Here is an 18,605-nt window from a genome sequence, read left to right on the forward strand (position 1 = left end):
TATGTGTGTGGGTGTGTGTGTATGGGGGAGGGGGAATCAGTATGAGAGTCTACCATTAATTAAAAATAATTTCCTAAGAACCCCCATGCTGGTCTCTATCCAAGTTCTTCCCAATGGCTGACAGTTCGGATGGCTTCCACCGCGCTAGGCTAATGAACAGTGTTATACGTGGCTATATGGGTCACAGCCAAGATGCTTCAAAACTGTCAAAACTGAGGCAGCACACCAACAAATACATAACACTGTGAGAGCAGAGGTTGGGCAAGACACAGTAAACGAGAGAGCGGGCGAGACAGATAGACAGAGAGAAAGAGAGAGAGTGTATAAAAAGAGATGAAAATAGAGAGAATAATTAAGAGCGAGTATAAATAGAAGCAAAGGAAGAAGGCTTGAGGTCGCGAGAGGTGGGAAGAGCATTTGAGAGTACAGGGAGCAAGGGAGGGTGTGTGTGTGTGTGTGTGTGTGTGTGTGTGTGTGGATGAATGAGAGAGGAAAAATTGCGTTCTGCGTGGTCGGGCGGGATGGGACGTGTGAGCAAGGTTAAACTGCCCCACGGTCGCGCACGCTCTCCCGTGATGCAAATCGAAATAACAAAACAGGGTTGCATTAGCAACTCTCCTGCACCACAACTGCATGACCTTCACCTCCAAGGTCGCAAGAGACATGGAGAGAGAAATGAAAATAGTAAAGCAGATAAAAAAAAACACACACCCAAAAACACAACACACACAATGAGCCCTGGGCTCTCGTTTGCCCAAGAGCTTTGCATGTGAACACAAGCACAGGCGTCATTATATAAATCACCATGCAGCCAGAACACAACGGCTGCATCTGAGCATCACGCTCTCCGGAGGTGGGTCGGGGATCCGCTTCAAAGGGGACGGGCAACTGACAAGACCCCCCCCCCCCCCCCCCCAGCCCACACGCCCCTACTCCCACACATACTTGGACAACATAATCAGCACCTGAGGCGCACGTGGATCCCATTTCAAAAACATCCACCGACCAGACTTTAGAGGATGACACCCCCCCCCCCCCCCAAAACACACACACACACACACACACACACACACACACACACACACACACACCCCTCCAATCACACCACTACACTGTTATTACTACCCCAGCCATACGGGGGGAGGGGGGAGGTTGCAGAGTGGCAATATAGAATACATGCAAGCTTCAGGTGCTTTGCAGGCTTTCATTACAATGAAAATCCTTTTCAGGTTTCTGCAATAAGCAGCAGGGGGGTGGGGGGATGTTATCATTTCCACAAAGGGGCCGACTGAGTTTGCGAGACACTCTGTGGTGACAGCCGTTGGGTAAGCGGCAGTCAAATGGTTAACTGATCTCCCGGTGTGAGGATTTCTAATGAGCGGCTTTCTTCCGCCCAGAGCATCCCACAACTGGCCGCCACGACGGGTCGTACCAGGAGTCTTCGTGGAGGGTGAAAAGACAAACAAGCTCCCTCTCCCCCATCATCTTATCTTATCTTATTTTATCTTATCTTATCTTATCTTATCTTATCTATCTATCTTTCTCTCTCTCTCTCTCTCTCTTTCTCTCTCTCTCTCTCCTTCCCTACCTCTTTCTCTCACTCTTTTTTTTCCCCCCTCTTTCTCTTGCCTCTCTTCACATTTTTTGCAGAGCTCAGAGTTCAGGTTTCAAGGCATGACACGTTGAGAAGGGGGCCGAGGCACGGAGCGCTTCAGGAGGACGAGTGAGGTAAGCGACTGGGTGACACAAAATCCTTCCGTGGCGACGTCTGGCGAGATGGAGGGGCGCTTTCTCGTTTAGAATGCCCTTAAACTGGGTGATGTAAGGTAACCACATCTTCCCATTCTTCAGCATGCCACAAATAGACAATTATCTGAAGCCCACCGCTGGCACCCGGGGATGGGATGGTATAAAAATGTTAGATCATGTTCTCATTGATGAAAATCTTCACGAACCATACCAATATGTTTCATAACTACTAATGCGCTGAAACCTCCTCTCCTCTTTAGACTTTCCCTGATCCTCAAATGTTGCTTTTATGACCAAAAAATGAACCAAAAGACCACAAATGAAGATATTGCCAGGATTTCTGCTTTTTGTGTTACACCACAATAATATTAGAAAACACTCGTCTCTCTTAGTATGTTTATCCTTCTCCTGTTGTAATATATTAGCAAGTCAACATGCATAGGTCTCTTTTAATGCCAAATCTATAATATAAATATAGTTCCATTAACATTAATTGACTAAAATGTTCACACCATCGTGAACATAATCAATGATCGAGTGAACTTGAAGCAAGACACTGGTGGACATAACTAGTGCATTTAACAGAGCATATGATACTCAAAGCATCTGTTAACATAATAACAGCTAATGCTAGTGTGACAGGCATTAGGGCTGAAACAATTACACAATTAACTGATTAGTCGTCAATTATTGCATCGGTGAATCAGTTTGGGTCATTTCCTTTATAAGGAAAATACTTCAAAATATCTTCTTAAATATTAATATGAATATTTCCTGCTTTACTCCTCTATGACCATAAATTATTTATGTTTGGCATCAGGACAAATCATGGCATTTAAGGACAAAATCTTGGGCTTTGTGGCTTTCTGACATTTTATTAAACAACTAATCGACTGACCCAGAAAATAAATAATCGACAAAAAATAATCGTTAGTTACACAGTATGTAGAAAATGGATGCAATAAAGCAAGAAAAGAGCAAAAGCACTGTGAAGGCAAGAAAAGAGCAAAGCACTGTGAAGACAAGAAGGCCCAAGGTGCATGGTTCCCACTCATTTTCAAAAACATTGACACTTCAACATTTTTCCATGGCTTCTCAAGGACCCGCTCATGAAGGTGTCCCGTTCAAAGCACTTTGATATCCTCAAAGCGCTTCACATGTTAAAAGGAAATAATTTCATAAGTTATATATAGAATCAGCATGTGTCAATTCACACAATAAGTCACACCTGAGGAAACACCTTTAAATCGATGAATGTGAGGAGACAGTTGCTGCTGTACCCCTGGGTCACAGAGTATGTTTAACTTTGGCTTTATATTTTGGTTTTATCTTGTCTGCCCTCAGGTGCTGTCATTACAGTTCTCATTTGATGGCAATGTGGTAGAATTACAAAAAACATTACAATGATACAAAACCCAATAATAACACTTTTAGTGTTGTTTGTTTATTTGCAGTTAAATTGAAGCCTCATGCAAACACCACTGTGAGAGATTATTACTTCCTCAGCTTGCTGGGGACCTGAGATGTCCAGGACTATGAGAGAGTGGACGGCTCAACATGCACCAGACACACACACACACACACACACAACCCTCCTGCCAGGGTGGGAAACGCAGTGCCGCGTCGGCTCCCCTTGAAGTGCCTGGAGGGAAGTCTGGTCCACCGGCTCAATCTGCTGGCCGACTGGGCTCCAAACGGAGCTAATTAAAGTCCCTGGGCTCACACTGGGACACTGCGGCTTGGGCCCGGGTGAGCTGGGGTAGGGTAGGCTAGAGAGGAACACGGGAGACGAGTCCACTACAACGCTCACTTTGCTCAGGGGAGCCAGGGGAGTCAGTTCCACTTGTTCTCAACCAAGCGTGTGTGCGTGTGTGTGTGTGTGTGTGTGTGTGTGTGTGTGTGTGTGTGTGTGTGTGTGTGTGTGTGTGTGTGTGTGTGTGTGTGTGTGTGTGTGTGTGTGTGTGTGTTGAACAGGTATTTCCAGAGCTACATTTGTCTGACTGTGAACCTCTGGGGCTAAAGCACATACATCCCCCCCAACTCCCCCACACACATACACACACACACACACATATACACACACCTGCAGTCTCTCTCTTACACACAAACTCTCACTCTACCTGCCTCACACCCCCACATCCACAGGCAGCCTGAGGGGGTTCATCTCACCTACTAGAGCACACGTTCACCTCTCCTGAGACATCCCCCCCACCCCACCCCACCACCCCTGTCTGTGTGTGTCTATGTTTGTCTGAGTGTGCGAATACATGACAGAAAAAAGTTGAGGCTTTCAGAGAGGAAACTACAAAGTGACATTTCAGTGCCCCCTGTTGGCCAATGCTGCTCATGACACTCACCTTGGCACTTGCCGCCGTTGGTTGGGTCTCCGTGGTAACCGGGCATGCAGGTGTCGCACTGAGTGCCCGTGGTGAGGTTTCTGCACTGTTCACAAACGCTGCCGTTCACGCAAGTGCTGTGGCCATTACACTGGCAAGCTGAAAGAAAGCACACACACACACACACACACACACACACTTTGAGTCTTCATGATGAAAGGAAACATTCTCAAAGACACTGATAAAAAGCCTGCTGACAAATTGCATTTGAATCTGTAATTTCCCACCATGCCAATTTGGTAGAATTAACAATCAAAAAATCAAAAAACATACAATATCTATGAGTACAAATAAGCATGACTGCTACTCCATCTGGCATTAGCAGGTATGCAAGGGGGATTTAACATGCATGTCTAAAGACCAGTGTCTTACCAGGGCACTGAATGAAGGCCCACTCGTAGCCCTTGTCTTTGGGGCAGAGGGCAGGCTCCAGCACCATGTCCTGGCTGTGGGTGAGCGCGTTGCCCTGCTGGCCCTGGGCCTGGTTGAGCTTGGCCGGGCTGCGCATGGGCCCGCGGTACGAGCCCTCCATGCACTGGCCCCGGCCCGTGTTGCTGGGGTCACCGCACCAGCCGCATTCCGGCTGCTCCAGGCACTTACTGCAGGTCCGCAGCCCCGAGCAGTTCTGAGCTGTGGGTCGGTGAGGGGACAAAGAGAAGGAATGAGAGAAAGTGAGGGAAAAAGAGAGTGTGGAGAGAAGAGTGAGAGAAAGAGGGAGATAAAGATGGGAGAAAAGAGTGAAAGAAAGACAGGAGGAGAGAGCGAAAAAAAGATAAGAGAAAAGAGCAAAAGAAAGATGGGGAACAAAAAGCAGAAAGAAAAATCTTTTTATTCTAAAGGATCTTTCATTCATTTCTTTCAATTTAAAGTTTCTACGGAGTGAACAGCCTCTACATTCTTGACAGAGAAATTGTTATGACTCAGAATTCCACAAGAAATATTATGAACTTCCACACACTGTGTCAAGCATCTGACCGCTTTCCAATAAAATGTGTGAACACAGCGACTAAAGGTCTACTATCTACTACTACTGCTGTATGTGCAGACAAGATGCAAACAGTGAGTGAGAAAGGAACATATTCCTTAATGTCCTTGGATTTGTTTGTCCTTACAGAATGTTCATGGTATGTGGGAGCCCTGCATCAAGAGCTGAAAACACAAGGAGAGGTCCGGAGGTGAAAAGACAAAAAAGAAAGAGAGGGAGAAGAAAAAAAAATGAGGAGAAACGTCAAATCCACCCACGACGGTCCACGGAGACCAATCAACCTTTTATGCCACCTCCGAACTTCAGCCTTCCGTCTCAATTTCCGACAAGCTCACAGATGCACCAGAAGAGCTCCAGCGTCGCGTTGCCCCCCCCCCCCCCCCTCTCTGTGGGCGATCTCCAGCACGCAGCATAACATCTGCTCAGGGTCCGGCCCTCCCCCCCCACCTCCCTGATCTTACTCGTGTACTTACTCACCGCGGCCGCCTGCTAACGCTTTACCTGACCAGGAAGATTGCAGATCAAACACGGCCCATTTAACCTTGTCTTTTGGCCTGGAAAAAAACAAATGATGCAATTCCTGACTGATTTGGGTATCTGGCTTTGGATAGAGCAGGATGGGGAGAGGCTTTGACTTCTAAAAACCCTTCATCATTAAGTTGAAATATCCCCATATCAGCAATACTGGCACAAGCCACGATCAATCAAAACTGAACCCTAACTTAACCTGACAGTCACGACAACTCCCCTAATATACCACATTTTTTCACAAGGGGGAAGAGGGAGAGAAAGAGGGAAGAGAGAAAAACAAGAAAGAGAAAAGGAGAGAAGCCCATTCCACCCACCATCAAACCTTTCTAGAAAATGTCTCCCAATTGTCAGAAGAGAGACAATTGCCTCCTGACAATCACTTGTATGTCTTCTCACACACACACACACACGCACGCACGCACACACACGCACACACACATGCATACACACACACGCACATTCTCCATCACCAACCACTGCATGGTAACTGGCGCAACCATGACAACAGAGGCGTGAGGAATGCAGCCGGCCGGCAGCTGGAAGATGCAGGGAAGACGACCCTGGGAGCGGAGCGGAGACGACTGCGCTGCTACTGCTGCCGCCGCTCCAGCCACCGCTGGGAAACAAGTCGGCGGGCGCACGGCGGCTAGTAGATCAATGCCAATTTAGCCAGCCTGACAACACCCTAATGAAATGCCTGCTACAGCTGCGACTTGCTCTCCAAACCCCCCCCCCCCCCACCCCCCTTTGATCCCCGCTCTCGACGCCTTCGCCGCAGCATGTGTACAAGCGCCTTAAATCAGCCGACCTCGAGAACGCTGAGCTAAATCACCGCTCTCCTCCCGCGCTCTCGCCCTCTCTCTTGCTCCCTCCTCCCGCTCTCTCTCTCTCTCTCTCTCTCTCCGACTCACTCACACGCCTCAGTTCGGGGAAAGTAGAAATTAGAGTGCTTGTTTTTCCCCTCTCTCGTTTCGTTTTAGCACTCTGCGGCGTTAAGAGCTGGATTAGTCAGCATGGCCTCTCGCTAAACACGCCTGTCGGAGGAGAGAACATAGCGGAAGGGCAGCGTTCACAAGACACGTGTCCATGGTGCGCACACGTACACACGTGCACCTGGAACACTGGCAGCATCAGTGAGGGAGGAAGGTAAAGAAGAGATCAGACAGACAGACAGCGGGGGAGAGATGGAAAGACGGAAAGACAGGCAGACAGACAGACAGACAGACAGATAGGAAGAGACAAACAGACAGACAGACAGATAGGAAGAGACAGACAGACAGACAGACAGAGACAGGAAGAGACAGACAGACAGGAAGAGACAGAGATGTGAAGGAGTAAAGGTGAACCAGGCAATCTGGAGTAGCGCAAAGGCCTGTGTGTGTGTGTGTGTGTGTGTGTGTGTGTGTGTGTGTGTGTGTGTGTGTGTGTGAGTGTGAGTGTGTGTGTGTGTGTGTGTGTGAGTGTGTGTGTGTGCGTGTGCGTGAGTGTGTGTGTGCGTGTGCGTGTGCGTCAGTGAGAGAGAGAGAGGAGAGAGAGAGCGGAAATAGAGAAGGAGAAGCAAAATGAGAGGGTGAAAGGGAGAGTGCCTCCAGATTTGACCTTCAGTTCAAGGCCTCCCATTCAAAAGTCAGTAGGAGATTTAAGAGAATGTCAGCTGGCGTGGCACCGAAATCGCAGACCACCAGACACAGCATAATCCCTATATTTATACACACAAAGAGTCCATAACAACAATTCATAAATAAAACTCTAACACATTCCAAGCCAATCATAACCCAATATGCACAAACATACACACAGCGTATGAACAGAACACCTAACCTACACCACCCATACCTCTGCATCCCTCCACCCACACGTGCATATTCCGTCTCAGAACAGCTGCTCCACTTCTACTGACACACACACACACACACACACACACACACACACACGAGCAGGGATGGAAATTAGCACCAGCCAATTGCTGGTAAAATATGACAGTGGCTGATAGATTACAGACACACAATATTGATTTACTATATAGTGGCTGGTGAATTACAGCATTCATGCTGACATTATAAAAAGTACATTTCCAGCCCTGATAGAAACCAATGCCTCTGCTGGTCTGATTCTTTAACGATTGCATTACTACTTACTGGTCAATTTGTGTGTGGAAAAGTAGGCCTACACGTGTTTTTAGCATCAATCAGGGCAGAGCAGTGTGGAATAACAATGCTCTTTTTCTTAGAAGGACATAACATGAAAAAAATATATTATAAAAGTGACTGATAAAAAATATATTATAAAAGTGACTGATACAAAAAAAATTCTCAACATAAATGATGTATGCACTTGGTAACATTTGATGGGTGTAGATAACACGCTTAAAGCTGCAGTTGGCAAGATTTTTTTGATCATATTCACTGAAACCGATACTATGCTCTGACAGAACAACATAAATCAGCCAGTTTTAGAGAAAAAACCTGCACTTCTACCTCCACCTAGAGCCTGTTATTTGTTTTGCAAAAATCCACAGCTTCAGGTTCTTCTGGTCCAATCAGAGCAGGGCTGTGTGAGATTTGACTTTCAATCACAGTCTGGTGCAGTCTGGTGTGCACTGACGAGCACCAACTCAATGAGAGGGTGCTCAGTGGTAGTGGGGGAGGGGCATGAGAGTTATAAACCCTCAATCTGTCAGACTTACCAACAGCAGCTTTAAACACACAAACAGGTTTGGGCAAGACTGTACTAATAACCTTGGAAATATACACGATTCCGATGGATCGGGCCGTTTGGGATCTCAATGCCCATCCCTACACCAGACAGAGACAGAGTGCCTAGCACGGACCCTACAGATAATCCTCCTACAAGCTGGAGACATTGGGGCGGCAGGGGGTTGGATTAATAACAGAGGAATAAATCATTGCCAGTGTCTGACGCAAAAGGGACAGGTCCCTCCGACTCTGACAGGAGAAATGTTTCTGCGGATAAGCGAGAGAGTAAGTGATGGGGCGACAGGTTGGTATTTGGGGGGAGGGGGGGGGATGTTCAGATTTCCCCGACTTCTGTTGACTAACGGCGACTGAGGCAGAGACGGCTGCAGTCCCCCCCCCCCCCACTTCCTGACGGAAGGCTTTTAATTGGTTTTCCATCAGAGTGTGCATTATGGAGAGCCCATCACTACCCAGGGGAGTGTCAGGAAGATGGCAGGGATACGCGAGCACAGGAGATTGAGAAGAGAGAAAAAAAAAAAAAGAGAGAGAGAGAGAGAGAGACAGAAAGAGATGAAAAAGGACCAAAGCGAGACATGTGAAGTGGCTGCATGCATGAGAGAACTTCATCTCAATTCCCACATACGCCTGGTAAGTGTGTGTGGGTCTCCCAAGAGTTTCACCCCACTGGGCTTTAAGGGAGGCTCCAGCAGTACTATCTGGTGTGATGGTCATATGATGGAGCGCAGAAGACGTCTCTCTAATCCTTCTCCCCTGCTCCGCTCTCTTGTCAAGGTAGTCAAATACCGACACAGCATGAGGCCACTACTACATGTGGGGGGGGGACTCAACGTCAATTATTTAAAGGATCCGATCCAAGTCGTATGTTATATTAATATCATGTTTTTGCTGACTAACTCGAGAGGAGTGTGTGTGTGTGTGTTGGGGGGGGGGGTTGCAGTTTTGAAGAAAAATGATTGTGCTTGACACCAAGGGCATTTAGAGAAGCCAGAGCCAGGGCCAGCTTATAGATTTCCCAGAACTCCAAGCGCGCGGTCCGCCACAGGAGCACTGCGGCGATGGAGAGACGGAACATATGCTGCTGACTGCTTTCATTTCCCAGAACACACTGCACTGGAGCCGCTGTCTTTTTTTTTTCCTCCTTCTCCCCAGCCCTCCTGTCGAGCTTTTACAAGGAGAAGATTGAAAAGTTTACACGGTAGACGGATAGCGACGGATTGGCGAGTTTTTCAATGCTCATCTAAGAGAAAGCAAGGGTGGAGTGGGGTTAGGGTGGGGTGGGTGGGGGTCTAAGATCAATGCCAGCTTTCGTACTGTTATTTGTCAATGTCAAAGGGGGAAGGGGTGTGTGTGTGTGTGTGTGTGTGAGAGAGGGAGAGAGAGAGTGACATGCCAAACCTGACTTACATCTCTGTCCTAGATATAAAAAAACTACCGCTGCCGAAGCACTCATTTCAGCTCATTACTCCCAACATCAGTCTCCCAATGGAGGGACGTGGCACTACACACACACACTGTGTGCACTCATACACACACAAACAGACAGACACGTAGCCAGCGCATGGCGCTAGACGGAGATGACATTTGATTTAATTCTTCCCACTCCCAGGACGCGTAAGTATAGAGGACCCAGAGTGGCACAGATGCACACTCACAGACGTGCTCTCTCTTTCTCTCTCACACACACACACACACACACACACACAGAGAAAGGGATTATTTTTCCCTATGACAACATCACAGCAGTCAGACCCCAGTACACGAACAACAAATTCACATGTACATCAATCACAGTCACTCTGCTTGCATGTGTACCAGGCTGAAGAATCGGCCTTCAGTCAGAGTACATACACATGCAGACAAACAGGTGCATATACTCAAGGACTGTACAAGAACTGTCAAGGACATAGACAATGCACTCTCCAATGCAGGTACGCAGCCAAACACTGGTAATGAGGCAAGCACATCAACCCACAGGAGGAGGACACATGTTGATCCCACACTCACACACACACAAAGGAGAGCAGGCAGCCCCCACCCTGCCCAACCCATCTCCCATTGCTCTCTCCTCCTCCTCCTCTTCCTCTCCATTTCCCGGGAGCCGAGATTTCTGATTTATTGAATTAAAGTCACTCCAATTTCTTGCACTTCTCTTGCTTTTCACTCTTACTCAGCCTGCCTATCTCCCTCACACACACACACAAATAACTTATTTGGTACTTACACACACATTCTCCGGTCTGCCACTCCAGGCACTGGCCATAAGGGAAGGAGATGACGTAGGCGTTGGAGTCGACGCAGCGCTTGGTGCTGGCACACCACATGCACTCCATGGTCTGGCTGGTGCAGTTGGCACAGCTGGTACGCAGCGAGCACGGCTTCCTGCAGGAGCGGGCATTCTGATTGGGGCTTACTGTATGGGCACACAGAGAGAGAGAGAGAGAGAGAGAGAGAGAGAGAGAGAGAGAGAGAGAGAGAGAGAGAGAGAGAGAGTGAGAGTTAGTTGGCACATGAGGGCAATGAGGGTGGCGGTAGGATGAGATCGAGAAGAGGGAGAGGGGGGTGGAGGTGGAAATAAACACAAACTTATAATGAGAATTGAGAGAGAAAGAGAAAGAAAGAAAGAAAGAAAGAAAGAAAGACAAAGAGTGTCTCAGTGCAGTACAGGAACAGTTAGTTAGCTTAGAGAGAGAGCACCGAGCAAGAAAGGGACTAACGAACGAGTGAGGGTGAGAGAGGGGTGTGTGTGTGTGTGTGTGTGTGTGCATAAGTGTATAGGGCTGATGATCGAAATCAAGAGTGTGATTGGGGCTCACTGCAGGTGCACACAGAGAGTTGGCACATAAGGGTGGAGGTGGGCTGAGGATGAGAGAGGGGGTGGGGGGGGGGGGCATTTGCACGAGAGAGACAGAGAAACAAAAACTGTCACAGTGTGTGGAGGAACAGTTAGTTGGCTTGGAGAATGAGCAGAAAAAAAAAATAATGTTTTTTTTTTTGTTTGTTTATTGTTTTGTTTTTCTGTTTTACTGTGTCAGTCAATTTATGCAGGTTTAAGTCTGTGTGAATCCATACAACGGTGTTCCTCAATCCCCTTAATTCTTTGTATGAATACTTTGGCAACACAAAAGAAGCATGTCGTGCCAACAAAGCACTGCAAATTGGAATCTGATATCTGAGAGACAGGAGATAAGTTTATATCTGGTCTGATCCTAGAAGCAAAAGAGTTTGACTCAGTGGGTAGGTGATGCTGCATTAGGGGAAAGGTGATGCTGGGGGGAGAATGCCAGCATGCATGTTTATGATGTGGGTGGGAAATGGGTGTGTGGCTGGCAGAGTGGGGGGTGGGGGGGGGGCATGGCATCAATGGCCAGCTGTTCTCCACGGAGAGCCACAGTTACTGGAGGCCCGTGATTGGGTTTGATGAAGCGCATCACTTCCTGGTGGGGAGTGCACAGGAAACGGATGGGTTGGGAAGGGATTCTGGACTAATCCAGCATCTGGTGAAGAGGAGGCTGATTTAAAGGATCACACCAAAGACTAACACACACACCCCACTTCACCCCCCCCCCCCCCCACACACACACACACACCCCACACACAAGCACACACAGCGGTTCTGCAGTTTCATTCACCTTGGGCTGAAAAACTACCTCCTGCTCATAGGCATTAGTTTGGGTGTTAGTTTTTACCCAAAGAGGTGAGAATGAGAAGATGAGGGAGGGAGGGAGGGGAGGAGTGAATGGGAACAGAAAACGAGTTGTCGAGGCACAGAGGGAGAGCTGGCCAGAGAAGTGGAAGATAAAACACATCTTCAGAAAAATATAACTAAATAGCAGAGGAGGGGAATACAAATAGAGACCAAAACAAGAAAAAATCAAGAGGGAGAAAAGAGAGAGTAGAAAAACACAAACGACCAGCTTGAAGGTAGAGTACACCAAAAAACAAGTATTAACATTAAGAAAAAAAAACACAATGGACACCAGAAGAACTGAAGTGACAAAGAGCAGCCAATACACCTTGACTAGACACACTAAAACAAAACACACACACACAGATATATACAAAATCACAAGGCAGGGGAGGGGATCATAAGCAAGGCCCATCTGCAGGCTATCCTGCTCTCTCCCCCTCACTCCCTCTCTCCCTCCATCCCTCAGGCTCACCGACAGGCTTCTCGCAGATGAGGCCATCAGTGGTGGCGGTGCAGGCGTTGGCCTTGAGGCCCGTGCTGTCGCTGAGCTCCAGGTAGGCACAGAAGCCCGAGTCGCTGGGCTCGCCGGCCAGCCACTGCAGCGAGGTGTTGGCGAACGGCGCCGTGTTCTCCCACGCCCAGTACGACACGTTGATCTTGCGCAGGCCGACCCACGGCGACAGCTTCTGCGGTGAGTGGGTGGAGAGCGGGGGAGGGGGAGCAGGGGAGTGGGAGGGAGGGAAGGAGGGAGAGAGAGAGAAGGAGAGAGAGAAAGACAGAAGAAAATTGTTTAACACATGCGCTGTTTTTATGTGTCTGTTTCCACTTCGCAGTGCACTTCAGAGTCAAAGAAATAGGAGTTACTGTTGAGCCAAAAAGACAATTAGGACATGAGGGTGCGTGAGAAAATTGGACAGGGACTGATGAACGTCCAGAACCTTCCAGAACAGCCCACAGGGTCAGTTAAGGTTCACACGCACACACACACACACACACACACACACACAAAAGCAGCAGTAGGTGGTTTAGTTTAGAAAACAGCAGATCGTGCCAGGAGTAAGTGTCACTTGGGGAATGGCGGAAGAAAAGCCAGTGTTCTCGATGAAAAACACTCTGTTAACATGGGAGTGAATGGATGGCGACCGGGCGAGCAGCGTGGCTGTTCACCATCACCCTCTGACAGGTAGATATGTAGACCAGATAAGATGCAAGCAGGCTTATAGTCTTAGGTTAAACAAACTAAACATACTCCAGTCCAGCTTCACTCTGCTCACACAAAGACCAGATGTAGTCTATCTGACCCCTCTCAACTACATTACACATGTGTGCACACATAGGCATATATACACACACTTAAAGAGGAGATATGCACAGGCGTGCGGGTATATATATATATATATATAAAAACATTGGGCATATTTTTATCACTGATTTCATAGCAATAGTCTTGGGACTATTTGCTTTACTTTTTGCAAGACATTACAATTCAAACTTCACTTTGTATTCTTCACCAAATTAGCATGTTACCCAAATGTACATTTTGATTTATTAACCACAAACAAAACTGCTGTGCATAGCTAATCTAAGTCACATGCTAACTGTTATTTACAAGAGGATACATTACCCAGCAATCTACAGTGATCAGCTAAATGTTTTACTTCTCTAACAAACTTATTCCATCTTCTCATTTTCTCATATGAATTTATGAGCTTTTACTTGGAGATTGCCGATTTCTGACCTGTTTCTCCTAGACACGCTTCTGAAGTAATACGGAGTAAACAGATAGACGGATCTAAGAAACCAACCCAGTCCATTTTAAAAGAACCATATGTAAGATTGTGGCCAAAATTGGTACTGCAATCACTTTCAAATTACTGTAGAGCGGTGTATCGCCTCTCCCTCCCCCCTGACTCGAGGTTGCCAACCCAGATGCCAAAACACTACTGACTTCGTGATTAGTAAATAGGTGGAGGGTGACGCATCAGGCCAAAACACAACATGACATGACAAAACACAACATCAACATCAGTTGAGGGCTGCAACTTCACTTTTTAAATTACAATATCCTGGCCAGACTACTGTTGTCAGTGATATAAGTATTTGTAATGAACATGATTTCTTAATGTCTAGTGACATATCAGGGCCATTTTATGATTAATTGAAATACATTTCTTACATACGGTTCCTTTAAGGGTACGTCTACACGAAACCGTCGGGTGAATTTTCTCTTACCGCTTTCACACCTTTAACGACACCGGTAAAGAAAAACCTCGCCTGCACACACAGAGGTGTAACCGGCTAAATATGCTGTAGTGCATATGCCAGACAAGTCGATGGCGCCGGCCGTGCAGAGTCTTAGTTTAATTTGCGTGAATCGCGTAGAAACATTGTTGAAACTGTTGAGCAGTCGCATGAAATAAGACTACAGACAATTCGGTTTTCAATTCAACTGTTAAACTAATAAAGTTCATTTTCAAGGTATATGACTGCTATGTGAAATTTCAAATGCTTAGCCTACGCATTGCATTAACGTTAGGTCTGAGCACCACTGGAGAAAACATGAACATGCAGTAAGCTAATGTTTAACTAAGTTAAGCTAACGTGTGCTTCTAACTTAGTGACAAAAGGCTGATAGGCTACATTGTGCACATAAATCATGACAGGGGAAAGCAAAAAACACTTTAATACGATAAACAAATGGTTTGGTTTGTTTTGACAAGCAGCGTGTCAGGTCGAGTGCCGTGGCTGAGTTGAGAGGTGGGGCTATGTCGTCATAAAATTGCCGGCTTCGCACCTACTAGGCGTCTACACGGCGAAAGTTAGCCGGCAGTTTCAAAAACTATCGGTTACAGTCTCCTAAATTGCTGGCGTTGTGTACACGCAAGGCGTAACCGATAACAAAACCTCACCGGTTTCACAAAAACTGGCGTCGTGTAGACGGCCCCTGAGAGAATAACAGGGACACACACAAGAAAAGCAGGTTGTAGGCCTTAATTTGATTTGATTCATACCTGTAGTTTGTGTTGTGCAGGCTCACTGACAAACTCAAGTTTTTTTTTTTATTATTATCTCAAGTCAAGAGCTTATTATTTCATACAAGTGAGAGGGAAAAAAACATTGAACTTAAATTGGACTTGAGGTAAGTCGAAATAAAAGATGTAACAAAATGGTCAAAATCTTGTATTGAAGTTAAATTAAACTCAATTATATCTAGTAAAAAGTGTCTAGACAAAGAATATATATATTCCTTTCATTTTCCTTTCCTCTCATTTTTTTATTTCAAAATGAAAGCTACTGTTCATACACACACACACGCACACGCACACACACAGACACAGACACAGACACAGACACAGACACAGACACAGACACAGACACAGACACAGACACAGACACAGACACAGACACAGACACAGACACAGACACAGACACAGACACACACACAGACACAGACACACACACACACACAGACACACACACACACACACACACACACACACACAGACACACACACACACACACACACACACACACACACACACACACTGAGAGATACACACCTTCTCCTGCAGCTGGTATTTCTGCAACTCCTCCAGGACAAAGTCCACCTGCTTGGCCTTGGTGAGCGATGCGATGCTTCCGTCCAGGTTTTTGCAGTAGTGCTGCGCATTGTCGTAGCTCTCGCGGCTCGAGTTGATGCGCAGGCACACCTCCCCGACATGGCTCCAGCCTTCCCCGCAGAGCTGAGCTGCATAGCGGGGGTTTAGGAGGGGGTGGGGGTGGGAAAGAGAGGGAAAGGTGGTTAGGCGAGCCCCAGGCTTTGGCGGCAGGCTAGGCCTCAAGGTCACTCCGGCCGTTAGGTGGCGTCCATCCAGGGGCATCTGCCTCATCTGGGTTCGACTCAGCACAGCGGATTCTCACGGTGTGGCGAGATTAAAAAACGGCTTCATTTCTGGAGTGTTTTCTCCATATAAAAAGCCCACCCCACTGGCTCCAGTCTCAGTGGTCTATAAAGGCACATTTGCATAGAGTTAAAGGCTTGGGAGCAATATAAACAACCCCTGTGATTTTCATCTTATGAGTGAAGGGAAGCCTGCAGGGGAGGGAGCCTGTGTGTGTGTGTGTGTGTGTGTGTGTGTGTGTGTGTGTGTGTGTGTGTGTGTGTTTTGAAGTGTATGTGCATGTGTGAGTTTTGTGTGTGTGCTTGCTTGTGGTCTTGCATGTGTGTGTGTGTGTGTGCATATATTTCTTTTGTGTGTGTGTGTGTGTGCATATATTTCTTGTTTGTGTGTGTGTGTGCATGCATGTGTGTGTGTTTGTGAGTGTGTGTGTGTGTGTGTTTTGCAGTTTTGACTGAGTGTATGCGCATGTTTATAAACCGTATGTGTGTGCATGTGTGTTTTGAGTGTGTGCTTGCTTGTGTTCTTGCATGTGTGTGCGTGCATATATTTCTTGTGTTCGTGTGTGTGTGTGTGTGTGGGTGGGTGCATATATTTGTGTGTGTGTGTGTGTGTGTGTGTGTGTGTGTGTGTGTGTGTGTGTGTGTGTGTGTGTGCGATTGTGCATATATTTCTTGTGTGTGTGTGTGTGTGTGTGTGTGTGTGTATTCAGTGAGCAGCGAGTAAAGCTCAGCTCTTTGAGGGGGTAGACTAAAAAATGCAGCGAGAGCAGGTGTGTTGAGTATCTCAGAAAAATAAGTAAATTAAATCAAATGTAATTAATTCAAGTAAAAAAAATAAACAAATAAATAAATAAATAATCCACAAGTATCACATGACAGCCCCATCTCCACTCTTGAAAACGGAGATGGCAGCGAGATTTGGAAAACAACAGACTCTGTCTTGGATCATCGCAGTCTGCCAGAACTTCACTCTCTAACAGAGCTGCGCCATTTGCCTTGGCCCAGCAAGAAAACAATCCTACCTGACCCACTTCCATCTCAGTTGACGGAAGACAAGTTTGTGTGAGTGAGTGAGCGTGTGTGTGTGTGTGTAGCCTCTGTCATGAGCATCAAAAATAGATCACACGCGAGGGCCGGATATCCAGTTCTGAGTAGCCACACCGCCTCGGGGGGGAAGTGATTCATGAATTGAATTATGGATGGAGTGTTGGCATCCTCCGCTAACTCTCACACACACACAAGCAAACACAAACGCAAACACACGCAAACACACACACACACACACACACACACACAAGCCAAAAAAGGTACAACAAAAAAAGATGGAAGGAATCAAATGGAACACAAACCAAACTTTCATAAAATATCAAAATAACTGCAAGGACGAAACACAACACAAGGTCACGTAGAGCACAGCGAGGCTCTTACAGGCGGCTGTTCAAAACCATTCAAATCAGAACTAGCCCTTCGTAGCGTCCCTCTGCCTGTCAGGAGTCTAGGCAGAGCTTTCTTTGTAAGGTGTGACTGAGATGCCCTGCCCTGAACCACGTCAGCTTTGACACTTGATCAGACTCCACAAGTCAGAACAAAAGACTGGGGTTGCTATGGTGGAGCTCAGGCTTATTGACAGACAAGGAGACTGGCATTGCCGCCCCCCACACACACACACACACACACACACAGTCAGCCAATAGCGTCGCTCCACTCACCTGGCAGGGCGTGGCACTCCTGCTGCTGGGCATCCCATTGGCAGTTGCGGTTGAGGGAGCAGCTCTTGCAGTTGACCAGCTTGGCGCAGATCTGCTCGTTCCTCAAAGTGCAGCGCGTAAAGTTCTTCACCGGCTGAGAGGGCAATGGAGAGAAAGGGCTGAGCCAGTGGCACCACGCACACACACCACACACACACACACACACACACACACACACACACACACACACACACACACACACACACACACACACAGAGCCAGAAAACAAAAGGTGCCTTTCCGAACTATGGCACTACAGGGTAACATTTCAGTGATGGGCTTAAAGACCTATGTAGGTCTTTTACCTTAAAATAATTACTCATTTTGATGACACACCGACTCATTTTGATGACACACTGACTCAAAAATCAGTTGTCTTTGCACTAAATGGGTACCCAAAACATTGAAAAAGGGGCTAAATACCAACTTCTTACATAGTGTTGCTTTAACTGAAGAGTGAAAGCCTAACCATGCTCCCATTGGTCTACCAGAATGAGAAATGCCAATGTAATGCAGGTCCATATGGCCCACTGGGTCTACAGTATATGGGGGTTCGTTGGCTGGACTTGGGGCGCCTCACTCACCACTGAGCAGTTGCTCCCGGCCGAGATGCACTTCTTGTCGTCGCACCACTGGCAGCCATTGGTGTTGGAGGTGCAGCTGGCACAGTCCGAGAAACGATAGCAGCGCTCGTCAATGGGGGCTGGGGGAGGAGAGAGGGATAGAGAGGGAGAGAGAGAGATAGAGGTGAAGAGACAAAGAGGGGAGGAGAGAGAATGGAGGAGGAAATTAGGATAGCGTTGGTGATAGAAAGAGAGAGAGATAGAGAGGTGAAGAGAGAAAGAGGGGAGGAGAGAGAGAATGGAGGAGGAAATTAAGATAGTGGCAGA

The 18,605-nt window shown here is 47.1% G+C and overlaps 1 protein-coding gene across 1 annotated transcript in view; it reads right to left on the bottom strand.

The window, feature by feature from the left end:
* atrnl1b (attractin-like 1b) overlaps positions 1-18,605 on the bottom strand; it is a 135,084-nt gene that overhangs the window by 75,230 nt on the left and 41,249 nt on the right. The window contains 7 exon segments of the mRNA XM_042083986.1: positions 4,107-4,244; positions 4,518-4,775; positions 10,600-10,788; positions 12,539-12,752; positions 15,627-15,814; positions 17,677-17,809; positions 18,300-18,418. Of these exon segments, the coding sequence (XP_041939920.1) occupies positions 4,107-4,244; positions 4,518-4,775; positions 10,600-10,788; positions 12,539-12,752; positions 15,627-15,814; positions 17,677-17,809; positions 18,300-18,418 (1,239 nt within the window).

The sequence above is a fragment of the Alosa sapidissima genome, chromosome 24 (assembly GCF_018492685.1).
Source record: "Alosa sapidissima isolate fAloSap1 chromosome 24, fAloSap1.pri, whole genome shotgun sequence".
Lineage (NCBI taxonomy): Eukaryota > Metazoa > Chordata > Actinopteri > Clupeiformes > Clupeidae > Alosa > Alosa sapidissima.